This window comes from Diplotaxodon limnothrissa, linkage group LG16 (genome assembly GCF_057381915.1).
Source record: "Diplotaxodon limnothrissa isolate DT_005_m linkage group LG16, D_limnothrissa_male_GT1.1, whole genome shotgun sequence".
Taxonomy (NCBI): Eukaryota; Metazoa; Chordata; class Actinopteri; order Cichliformes; family Cichlidae; genus Diplotaxodon; species Diplotaxodon limnothrissa.
Window position 1 is genome coordinate 8941726 of NC_140611.1, and position 12563 is coordinate 8954288.

Consider the following 12563-nt stretch of genomic DNA (forward strand, 5'->3'; position numbering starts at 1 on the left):
GCTCAGGAAAAAAAAGCACCGAAATGTGCGCTGCTTTTCGATCTGGTTACTACCGTTTATGTCAGAACCAGTACCCATCCCTACTAGTACCGGTACCGAAAAAAAGAAGATTTATTCATAACACACGTGAAAAGACCCAGGAAAACCGAGTAAACGATAACAAAATAACGCTGAAAACCGATAAAAACCCTGAAAACTATACATTTCACACCTAAACCTCAACTCTCGCGGCCTGGTACCAAACGACTCACGGACCGGTACCGGTCCGAGGCCCGGGGGTTGGAGACCGCTGATCTAATACAAATCATTCTGAACTTTGCTTTTAGCTTCAGTTGCATGAAAAGGTTTATGTACCTATAATATACTAATAATTGTAGTTGTATAATAAAAGTATTTACTCTAATCAATAAACAATCCTGACTCCAGAAAGTACAACTTCACTGAAAGTTAGCTTCAGTGATACAAGTGGGGATTCTGAGGTTGAAGGCACGTACTCCTGTTTCTACAAAGTTTGGTTATTCACAAAGCCTGATCATTTCAGACAGTGCACAAGAACAGACAATGCTTCCAGTTCCAGAATCTAATAAGAAAATACCTTACATTTTACTTCTGCTGGCTGCAAAAGAGACTTCCAGTATAGAAGTTTATGGGAAAATGACCATCAGCTCCCTTTGCTCTGTGACTTTAATAAACTCTTTCCTGATGTCCTTAAGGGATTATTCACTGAAAAAGGAACATTGTAAATTGTAGTCCAAAACAGAAAAATAAAACAAAACAAAAGAGGATGAAGCTGACAGGGAATGAATGACAGTTGACCAATGAGGTGTTTATAAAGCCACAATAAGACAAACTGTGGAAACAAAGGAAAATCAGCAGGCACACTGCTCTCCTCAGGGGTCGGAGTCCTGCAAAGATCACAGGAAGAGAACAATTTGACCTCTTAAATGAGGTGAAGAAGAGCCAAACACCTGCAGGAACTTCTACAGCCGTTGTAACCACTGGTTTTCTGTCCTCTATGGAAAAAAAATACTTTATATTAAAGATTTAAGGCAATACATCTGAAATGTACAAAGACTCTTCTGCATTTTGTAAATAATTTTTGTTTTGTTTGTTTTTTAATATCCTTGCCAATAGGCCTGCCGATTATAGCAAAAAATGTAATCTCAATACCTTTTGTTAATATGGGTATCCAACCTCTTAGCATCATTTAGCCTTATTATTTACAGATTTTGAGGTAAAAAAATTTTATTTAACCTATCTTTTCAGAAACTAAATTAAACAAGCTACAGCCTTTTCTGGACCGAATTTGATCAAATGGCCTCAGCCCACCCAGTTACCCAACTCTAAAGCATGGTGAAGGGAGCATCATGGTTTGTGGGTGATTTGTTATGTCATGACCAGTACATTTTAAAATCATTGAGAAAAAGAAATGAACAGGTCATAGCTGTATGAAGACATTTTAAAGCAGAATGTCAAAGCAGCAGTCCAAAATTTAATAAACTGGAAAGCTTTGGTGCAATGTACAATGATCCAAAGCACAAAATGACATCAACAATAATGGTATGATTGGACAAAAATTAAAGTTCATGTTTTGGATATACCATTTAACCCAACTGAGATGCTTTTCGATTGTTTGAAAATGCTGTTCAATCGGTAATATTAATAATAAAGTTTTGTAAGGAGTGGTCCAGAAGTGTTGCAGAAGGTTCTGTGAGTTACTAAATTCACATAACAAGGTCGCATAATTTTATCAGTGTTTTGAAGTGTGCCCTATTAGTGTGTTATGAATTCAGTCTGACTGCATCTGTCTATATTTGAGACTTGAAGGTGAAGATTACATCACAATTTAAGAGAAATTAAATCTTAAAACCCAATAATTCCAAAGTGTACAGAAACTTTTTCTTGCAACCGTGTTTGGTGACATGGGGATATGACACTCATGATGTGAGATTAGTAAAGAAATGACATCTTCCACTGCGGGAGAGGGAGATTGAAATAGTCTACACAGATGGTGCACCTAATACCTCCAGACACAAGCCCTTTTTATTAGTTTTTATATAACACTTTATGGAAAAAGACAGGAAGGTGCCAAAATGCATGTGGATGCCGAGGCAGGTTCACTGAACCACAGAAGGAGCTACTGATAGATGATCTGATATTTACCGGACAATAAAGGCAAATAATCATTCAGAGGACAGGTTATTGCAGTATTGACTTCGGTAATTCCCAAACTACAGGAGGCCTGGATGGACCAGGCAGAATTCAAATCTTCATTATAATATAAAAAGATGCCTTTTTGTCCAGTTGAAAGAAAATGTGTTGCTCTAAGAAAATATAGATACACATTATAAACATTTTTCCTCATAAATGTTTACTGTAGATTCACTAAAAAGGAGAAGACCACAGCCAAATAGAGGTTAAAAAATTGGTGGCAGATGGCATTTCTGTCAAACCCCACTGGACACCCTGGCAAGTATCCAGTATGAATGTTCATGTCCAAACCAGGACAACACAATTATATTATTACTCACACCAAGAATAAATGAATAGATTTGTTGGATTGGGATGGCCAATAAGGTTTAAACTGATCATATGTAATAATAATAATAATAATAATAATAATAATAATAATAACTAAAAAACAACAACAACAACAACAACAAAACAATAAGGCACAAAATGACAATTCATTATTTTTCATTATAAATGGTTTCATCTAAAATGTCATCACAGTTTCTTGATCCCTTCTGCAATATTTTCAGTCTGCTTTGTTATTCAACCACCTCTTTAAAGTCCAAACACATTTTAAATTTGTCTTGTAATACCTAAAACCACTATCCATCCAGTCAACACTAAATACCAACCAGGATGTCTGTATATGTGATCATAAAGGGTTAGAATAAGGATCATTTTTCTCTGACTTCTACATTTCTACTGTAGCTGATAAAATGTCACTGCTTCTGCCAACATGCCCTCTTGCCCCTTTTACAGATTACAGTGCTGCACCTGGCTAGTCCTATGTTGTTTGAGCCAGAACAGAACAAACCCAAGGCAGGATCATTACTGGCCTCACAGTATGTTGAGCTCAACTGGGCTTTATAGCCGAGCATTCAAACAGCAAAGCCTAAGACTTAAACTTGTAAACATCCATTCTGATTTTAAATGTCTATTTACCAAAAGGATCTTTACATAAGGCGAAAGATTTAATTCTCAGGTATTATGGCATCAATATAATAAGCCAATATAATAAGCAGCCATGGTATAAGTCAGAACAGAAATGCAAAGAACTTCCTTGAATGTTCCACCAATCTAACAACTCCATTCTTTAATGTCTGTTAAGCATCTTGTTACTTGTCTTCAGCATAGTTTTAATAAGATAACGGGTGGAAGATCTAAAATATCTTCAGTTTTAAAAGCCAACTATTTCAGTGCTGATCTGAAAACCTCAGCAGAGAAACACCCTCTACTGTTCAGGTAGAAAACTCAAAATTATGCTGAAAGATGCTAAATAATCACCGAAGCATCATACTAGCCAAAATACAGACGCTTGACCAGAAAATAATGCCTTGCAGACAGGAAGGTTACGATGCCTTGCATTATATTCAGTGACACGTATTTACAGCAACAGGGCAACTTTCAACTCTTAAGTGGGTTATTTTATTATGGGCTGTTTTTATTTTCAAAATGTTAGAAGCTTAACAAGTTCTTCTTATGTCTCTACAATAAACTCAGGCATGTCATTGCTCATCAGTCACATAAGGGTCCAGTTAAACCAATTTAACCTGCAAACCCACCTACTGGTCATGCTATGTAACTACCAAAGCGAAAAACATCAAGTAAACTAAAAGTTAACTTGTTTTTGAATAAGCCCACAGAAACCAAGGGAAACCCTGGAAGCAGCGCAACTCCTCCTGGGTGTTTACAAAAACCAACACTCAATGTTCAGTCCGGCACCATGTGAGCAAGGCTACACATACCTCTTCCCCGTTACATTTCGTTTCTCCAAAAATTCAATGGCTGGATACCAGCATAGATTAATAACCTTTTCTCCCTCATAAGCTTTACAGGACTATTAACAGGTTGAGCTCGTGAACAAAGAACTGGTTCTGTGGGGGTTTCTGCGGTCGAATAAAGCAAAGGTGAAATTATTATGAGCGTGTTTGGGTTCCTGCGGGTCTCTTTAAATGCTAGCACACCTCATTTTCCTGAGGCTGTTTGAACCCAGAGTCCTCTGGAGCACACAATAACCACTTTAAGAACAGCTGAGGCAGCTATACCAACAAGCAAACTGAACAGATTTCAATAAGCTGTTATAAGAAGGGGTGGAGAGGATAAAAACACCTCACATGAATGCTTGTGTAAGGTTAAAATACACGGAGCACATATTCCTGACTTTGAATTTGCATAAAACTAATTTCCAGACAGGAAGGTTACGATTACTCTTCCTCTGTAAAACACAGTGACATCTCAGTGGATGTATTTTAATCACATTTCATATACTCCTCTTAATTTCCGTCAAATGTGAAGCAACGTATTTATATTTTTTCTGTCCTTGGTACATCCTTGAAAATGGACGGCAGTGAAGATGCTCATAACTGTGTAGCTTTTTTCCCCCCCGCTCACAGCCATGTTATTAATTCCAAGGAGTTGCTCACTAAGCAATTAAAAATCCATGAATCTGAATACAAAGCTGAAAAAGGCTATAAAAAAATAAAGAAATATAAAAAAAAGTATTCAGTTCATTAAGAAGAAGAAGAAATGCCTTCTGCCATCTGTGACTGCACACTGAACCTACTGGAATCTCATTTAAACAGCTTACCCAAAACATGAAGAGTACGTTGAATGGGATTTATTTCAAGCCTGCAGCATGGAAGTTTAAAGCAATGTTGCCGAGCCCTTGTAATGCATATCAATCCATTTTTTGAAGGCTATAATTCTTCCTGCGAATGTCAAGTTTCTTTTTCTATCTGACTTTCTCAGAAGCTAAGTTTATCCCCCATGACGATAACCTCAGTTAGTATACTGCTGTGTGTGTCTGATGCTACGTCACGTTCCTCTGTAGCTCTGGAAAACCAATCGCTCGCAGCTGATTTAAAATTCATCCAGTTCGACACACCAGTGAGGAAGTGTTTAAGCAGACATCAGATTTCAAATTCTGATTTACTAAAACATACTGATATGTATAACATACTCCAAGGTGATGAAATTTGAACTATCCATCTACTAGTTCAAATTAGGAAAGGCCTAAATGTAACGCACGTTTAATTATATGTAAAACTCCCATGTTCCAGCTTTATAGTGACACAGTTCACAAGACTAACTGCGTTCACACTAGGCATGTGCACGGTCAACAAGACATTTATACACTGCTACTCTTGCTAGTAGGCACCAGAAATACTAGTCGGTTAAATCTATTATTGTTGTTTTACTAAGTTACCTGTTGGTTCAAAGATGTTACAACGCCACCTGAGACCAACTAGTGCTGCAGCCCTGACAAATGCCTGAGACCCCCTCGCTCTCTGTGAGGGAACTTGAAATGAAACAGATTGAAAGTAAGAAGATGACAGCTGCGTGAAACACCACAGCTCTGCAGTACATTGATGAAGAAAATGAACTTTTGTATGTTGGCTGTGTGAGAGAAAACTGGCATATAACCACACTGAAGTGGTCCAAGTAATTTGTAACCACATTATGCACAGACGTGGATGCTAGCCTGCCATGAAAGGGGCTACTGCTGCTAGCAAACATTTATCAAACTAATCTGACACTGTGTGGCCCCAGCGGTATACACGGCACAAAGTGCTGCACATTTCACCAACATTCATAACAAGATTTGAATGTTGAGGAATCCGTTAATGGTCTCAAATGACTCCTAAATTCATACACAGCTATTCTAAGGTCAGTGTTTATCCTTGTCTGTTAGATTGCGCCCAGCGTCTTCTGCCTTTTACACTAGTTAACTAGTCTGATTTTTTTTCCTGTCTCGTTCAAATGACTTGTAAATTAGTCCCCAGGAACATCCTGGGGACCATTTTGTTTTGGACGTGCCCAGAAATGAAATATAGGAGTAGAGTCGAGAAGACCTCAGTGACGAGTAGAGTAGAAGTATTTGAAGCAAAACATGACTGCCACTTATGGTGAAGCAAGAATAACTCCAAGTTTCCCACCTCGACATTTAAAAAAAACAAAAAAACTTGATAATACGCAGCACCATTTGAGCCCAGCACTGCCTGTTCTGTTTGTCTGAGTCGTTGGACAACAGCAATTACGTTATTTCAAGCAGGCAGCATTGAAAGAAAGGCTTTCAGAATGAAAATATGAACGGGCATCACAGGGAATAAGGAGGCAAAATGCAACGTTGAAACTGTGGGAGAAACTGCTTGGTAATACCCTGCCAAGATTTCAGATAAACTAATTACGTCCGTTACTAGCTTGCAGATGACCTTTTCTATGAAATCGTTCTTCTCACCTGCCCTTTGGCACTCATGCATGTCATAAATATTTTGTGGCTGCAAAATACTATGCATGTGCTTGAATGATTCATACGTGAATGAGTTATGCCAGCGAAAGACCACTCCAATAGAAGGACAATAACTACTGTTAGTTCTTTGGCTACACTGAAAGCACAGTAATGTTTGTGGAACATGTGTGTAGCAGAGCTTGTTAGTAGATACACCTGAAGAGCACGTTCTACTTAAGATTATGTTAGTTAACAGGAAAACAAGACTTGAGGATTTATTTCATGGGTTCTGTTGTGTTTTTAGCTTTTGAAAACAGCACAGCACTGTGGAACTGTCACTATCTACTGGCTGTTAACTGGATTTTGGTGTCAATTCCTCAGACCGGTCTGATTTTGTGATTGCTAAATAGATCTCCGCAGCATATTCCCACTTCTTACACACTAATCTTACGCACGGTGTAGCCACTTTGATTGAAACAGTGAAAATGCACCGTTGCAGCATGTGCAGTGGAAACTGCCTACAACTGTTAGACAGTTGTTCGGTGTAGTGTAATTTTGAAACAGCATGTTAAAAATGAATCTGTGCATTTTCACTAGCTTGTGTTTTCTGTCCATTTTAGCATGTTATTCAGTAAAGGAGGATCACAGCTGTGCTTGTTGGGTAATTTAGCTGGAACTCAGCAGAAGAAATGCTAGTACTCTCATGAGATCAAGCCTGCCATACATTTAGTGTTCTATGGTGTTTTTCCATGTTAGTTGGATGAACACTTGTTGGGAAACACTTGGAAAACCACTTGTCATTAACCTGACTAACTCCATCTTCACTTCTGGTGTTGCACTACGTGTTCTACTCCACCCTTCCCACCTCATATGTACACGTACACAGTGAAACCCACAGATTGCAGCCTGGTAACAGAGAGAAATTATGAGAGAACCTGGCGTGACTAGAAATGAATGCAGCAGAGGCACTCACACTGCTCTGAAATGAACACAGCAGTACAAATTAGGTAAATACAAGGTTTAGTTTCTTTTCTATCATTTAAATACTGATTTTAAAAAAAGTAAATGTTTCTGTCAGTGTTCCAGAGTCAGTTGAGATATCATTTGATAGATGCACATGAACCTTGTGCAGAGCACTGCATTCCAAAAGGCACAACACTATTAGAGATACCAAACACTGACCCTGATTTAGGAGGGAGAAAGCGCCTCAGAACGATAGCTGGACAGAACAAATGATAAATGTCAACACTGAAGCCCAAAGTGACCAGTATGTAGCTCACTGCTGACACTAATTTCCAAGCCTGTTTAAGCAGTCACTAAGGCTTTTCAAACAGCCTGTGTGTTCTAGATCATCAAGTTCAACAATGTCTGCCTGCGGGACAAAACAGCAAAACTCAGGCCAAGGTGATAAAATGCCTGCTGTTAAAGAACTAAAACCATTAGACCTAGTGGAGAAACAAAGGGCGAGAGAGCACAGAGCACACTCAGCTGTGCAAAGGAATACGGAACAAAATGAAAGGAGCATTTGTGCTGACGTGTATCACTTGGCAAACAGTAACACACATCCAGAGGCGTCAGATTGTTTGAAAAAACGTGTCAAGACACCTGTTTGAATGACATAAGCTATGTAAAGAACCAAAGATAAACTAAGTACTTACTAATATGTAAGAAAACCAGTTGTTTCTGATCTCCTTATTCACTGTCAAATACACACAGAATATATATATATATATATATATATATATATATATATATATATATATATATATATATATATATATATATACACACACACATATACTTATTTAAATGAAGACACGCTAGCTCTTTCTTTTCTACACTTAACAATACATCTGTGGGCCCTTACCTGTGTCTGTGCTCATCGTGTCCTCCCTGTCCATGTATGATCACCTGTCCTGAGGCGTGCTTGCCCTCCTTGGGTGTGTCAATATGAGGGATAAGCACATCCTCCAAGCCCAGGTCAAAGCGCTTGTGCTTGGAATTATCTGGGAGGAAAAAGAAGGCCCCAAAGCATAAGGTGATGAAGGCACTGAGGATGAGGAGGAGGATGAACTTCTCAGAGAGCCTCAACGTGGCCCTATGGTGCGGGAAGGAGGAGGCACCCGGCGACAGAGTGGGTATCCTGCGGCCCGACAGCGGTAGTAGAGCCGGCGTTGTCATCTTTTGACCGTTTGAAATTGACTTTACTAGGGATGGGGTAAGGTGGGTTTCACAGGTGCCACGGGTTGCTGTAGCGGCATGCACCGACTGGTTAACTTTATTATCTCATCCCTGCTTTGGTAGGTCCAGAAACCAAAAGAGGCAGAGATCCCTCAGTAACAGGGTGACTTGTCAGCAGGAACATGGCCATGATAGTTCTGAAAAAAAGTACACAGAGGCATTCAGTTAGGAGACAAAAAAAATCAAATGAGAGCATATTTAACAGACTAAACACCATTGTAGAAAAACCTTGCCTTTTCCTTCCTTCATTTTTTACCATTTTTTTTAGATAGTCAATGCTCTCTATGCACTGGCAGGATAGACGAGTTGATGTCCTTTATAGTCTTTCCTTCAGTTGTCATTTCTCCACCTTGGCAGCATGTCTTTTGTAACCACTAGTATCCTCTCACCATGCACTCTCCCTGACAGGCTTCTACTGAGCCAAACAGCTCTGAATTACAATCAAAAGCAAAGTGACAGCTCAAGTAAATGGCATGTCTTATATCAAGCAAGAGCTGATATATTAGAGTAATAAATAGAGATGGACCGATCCGATATTACGTATCGGTATCGGTCCGATACTGACCTAAATGACTGGATCGGATATCGGAGAAAAATAAAAAATGTAATCCGATCCATTAAATATCACGAAAGCACCTCACAAAACTTGCAACACGCCGTAACTCACCTCAGAACGTTAGCACGTCAGAGCAGTATGCATCACGTGATAGAGCGGCTGTGGCATGCGGGACCTGTCGGTGGTCTGGATAGCATTTGGAGCTTCGCTAGCAACCTGGCATTTCATCTCCGACAAAGTTATCCCCGAGAGAAGTAAAGCAAGTGTGTAAGTCCATCTCTGAATGTTTGTAAAGCATTCCTGCGTTAAGCTTAACGAGCGACTGCCTCTCGCTCTCCGGCTGCTACTTCAATCGTGAAACTGCTTAAATGATCAGCTGATCGGCTTTTCTGTCGCGAGTCCGTCTTTGTTTTTGGCCCACTTTGCACCAGAAAGAGGAAACCAGCGGCTGAACAACAGCAGCACGTTTAAGCTTGATAAGCTGTTGTTAGAATTTATTTAATATTACTTTCTACTCGAGGATCTTTTTCTACGTAGCTGACGCTGGTAACTGTGCAGGGGCGGATCTAGCAAAGTTTAACCAGGGGGGCCGATAGGGCATTAACTGGGAAAAGGGGGCACAAAGACATACTTTTCTTTCTTATTCTCATTTAAAATGTCTAGCTTTTAATAAATAATTATCTGACACACAAAGTTTTAATTTGATGTAAAATGAATAGAAGTCAATTACTGTATATAGTGACTATTAAGTCTAATATATATACCCTAGTAAGCTATAGTACTTTTTCCTTTGGGAAGGTACCATCTGTGCAGTCTGCAATTTTGTTGAAGAAAGATGTTGAATCTATTTAATATTTCTTGAAAAATAATTGATTTCTGTGCATTTTTTTTCACACTGCATCAAATTAAGGTTGATTACGTCGATTAAGCATCATGAGGTGGCGCGTGAGGGGTGGTTCCCTATTTTTTATTTATTTATTTTTGTTGTTGCTGGGAGTTGGAACCCTATTAGTTAGGTTGCTTAATATTTACGCTAAGTACTCTTTAAAATACCAGAATAGGGAGGATGGTGTAGGTCTAAGTTTTTTAGATTGATCAGTATTGCTGAACTATGAAATATTTTTTTTGTATACAGGTATAACAGAATAGCTTTAGTGTAGTTGTTGTTTTAAACTTGAGTATGAACTTGCAGACTTGCAAAATGCAGCAAGATATTTTAAAAAACAGTTTTGTTGATTAAAAAACACTATATCGGATTCATATCGGTATCGGCAGATATCCAAATTTATGATATCGGTATCGGACATAAAAAAGTGGTATCGTGCCATCTCTAGTAATAAACAATCCTTTTGGCTTGCTATGGTGATTTTAACAACATGTCATCTGGAAAATAGTCTCTCACTCTCTTTCTCTTTCCACAAACACACACAAAAGACTTAATCCTTTGGCCATGAGAAAAATGATAGATTTTCCAAGAGGCTTAAGGTATCAAGAGTTTGTGTAGTATCTGTTCGATCAAGTGTCCTTTACGCATACTGGCTTTAGTGCCACCGCAGAGTGAGCACAGCTTTCTTTCTACAGTTTCATCTTATTGCAGTGGTGTATTTCTTGCTACCATACATGTATCATGATAAAAAGCACAAAAGTAACACACAATGCACAGTTGTGTTCCAAACTCTAGCCAAAAAAAGGGAGTAAGCCGCGCTTTCTAAGTACATTGCATGCCTGTTTTCTGTGCTGTACTACATCTGAATATCAACCCACCTATTAAACACCCGTGGGCTATACTGGAAAAGATAAGGGTTTTATTCCCTCGTGCCGGCAGATGTGGAAAGAAGACGTGGGGCAAATGTCTCATTCGGCTCAGCAGCTGCTCCAAGTGCGAATGTAAAGGATGGATGGAAATGAAGCAAGTACCCCTTTAAAGACAAACATTCCTATTCGTACTAAAGCCTGCGGGGTTGGCGCTAGACAGTGTTAACAGAGCCCTGTTTTTCCTGTACTTTTCCATCATGTTGGTATGGAGCTGCGTCTCCACGCAGAATACCAAGTTCATTCTGTGACAGTGCCAGCCTGTGTGAGGTGATTAGCCAATACAAAACGCTAGCTAACAAGCAAATGCGCTAACTTACCCGGCTAATACTGGCTAGCAATGGAAAGAAAAAAGGAAAATAAAGTTCCTGTCAACGCTCAGGGGGAAACCCACACAATAAATACAAATAGCCCGACATACGCGTTTCGGTCCGTTGACATTTGAGCTACCCCGGAGGTTGTAAAGACAGAGCTTTAAAACCCTCAGCCTGCCCAGGTGCTAGCTATTTGGCTACAAGGCTAGCACGAGCTAGCTGGCTGGCTGCGAATTGACAGAGGCGGTCTCTTGTGTGGAAGCCACTCTGCTGCATCACCACCTTTCTCATATGCTCGTCGAAAATCGATGCCTGTCGGGATTCCCGGTCCACGTTTTGAAAGGAGTCGCTGTAGCAGGTGTCCTCATGTCCACAAATGAAACACCGTGGTGTCGTGCCGTGGCTGAACCGCTGACCATCAGCTCAGACCCACATAGCGTTACAGCTCCGCGGAGAGGATGTTGATAACCGGTCGCTCTGTTGGACTGCAGCGACGGACTGAGTGCGAGCTGCTGCTGCTCGGCGATTCAGCATCAACTACTCTGCCTACCCGAGTTAGGGACCGTCTGACAATTTCGCTGGGCAGAATTACTGTTCTGTATGTAAAAAAAAGGCACACCAACAATGGCACACACCCCAGCCTGCTAGAGGGCTAGATTCTTCGTCCCTATGATTCACCTCTGTAAAACTGAAAAACAGCTGCAGCGTGCATGATACTACATTTGTGCAAATTATGGTCCAGTCCTTCACCTCAATTATTTTTTTTTAGCATTTGTTTGATATACTTAAATTAGAGATGCACCCTTTTCCAGCACAGATGTGATGATTCTATTGTAGTGTTAGATTAATATGTCTGTGAAGGTTCTCAGTCATCCAGGTCATCGTAGTCAAAGGAGCTTGCAAAGAAAAGCGTCTGGACTTCTTTAAGTTACTTGAAGACGTTTCACCTCTCATCCGAGAAGCTTCTTCAGTTCTAAGGTCAAATGGTGGAGAGTCCCAGATATAAACCTAGTGGGAGTTTCCCCCCACAGAGGGACAAAAGGACCCCCTGATGATCCTCTAATCCACTGAGCCAAGGTGTGAAACTGGGTGTGGGTCCCAATCAGCCAGAGTTTCGGGTGTGTTCATTGTGAAACCTGGCCCCACCTTATCATGCGAATTCCTGAGATCAGATGGCCCA

At 40.0% G+C, this 12563-nt stretch overlaps 1 protein-coding gene across 2 annotated transcripts in view; it reads right to left on the reverse strand.

The window, feature by feature from the left end:
• man1a2 (mannosidase, alpha, class 1A, member 2) overlaps window positions 1-11893 on the reverse strand; it is a 153618-nt gene extending 141725 nt beyond the window's left edge. Inside the window, exons 1-2 of one of the 2 annotated variants that reach the window (XM_085375241.1) lie at window positions 11666-11893; window positions 8328-8838 (exon numbers count right to left, since the gene is read on the reverse strand). In XM_085375241.1, coding sequence (XP_085231367.1) covers window positions 8328-8641 — 314 coding nt within the window. In that variant the 5' untranslated portion in view covers window positions 8642-8838; window positions 11666-11893. Of the gene's footprint in view, window positions 1-8327; window positions 8839-11021; window positions 11394-11665 lie in introns of those variants that run through there. The other variant, XM_085375242.1, reaches the window with a different exon arrangement.
• Window positions 11894-12563: the final 670 nt, after the last annotated feature.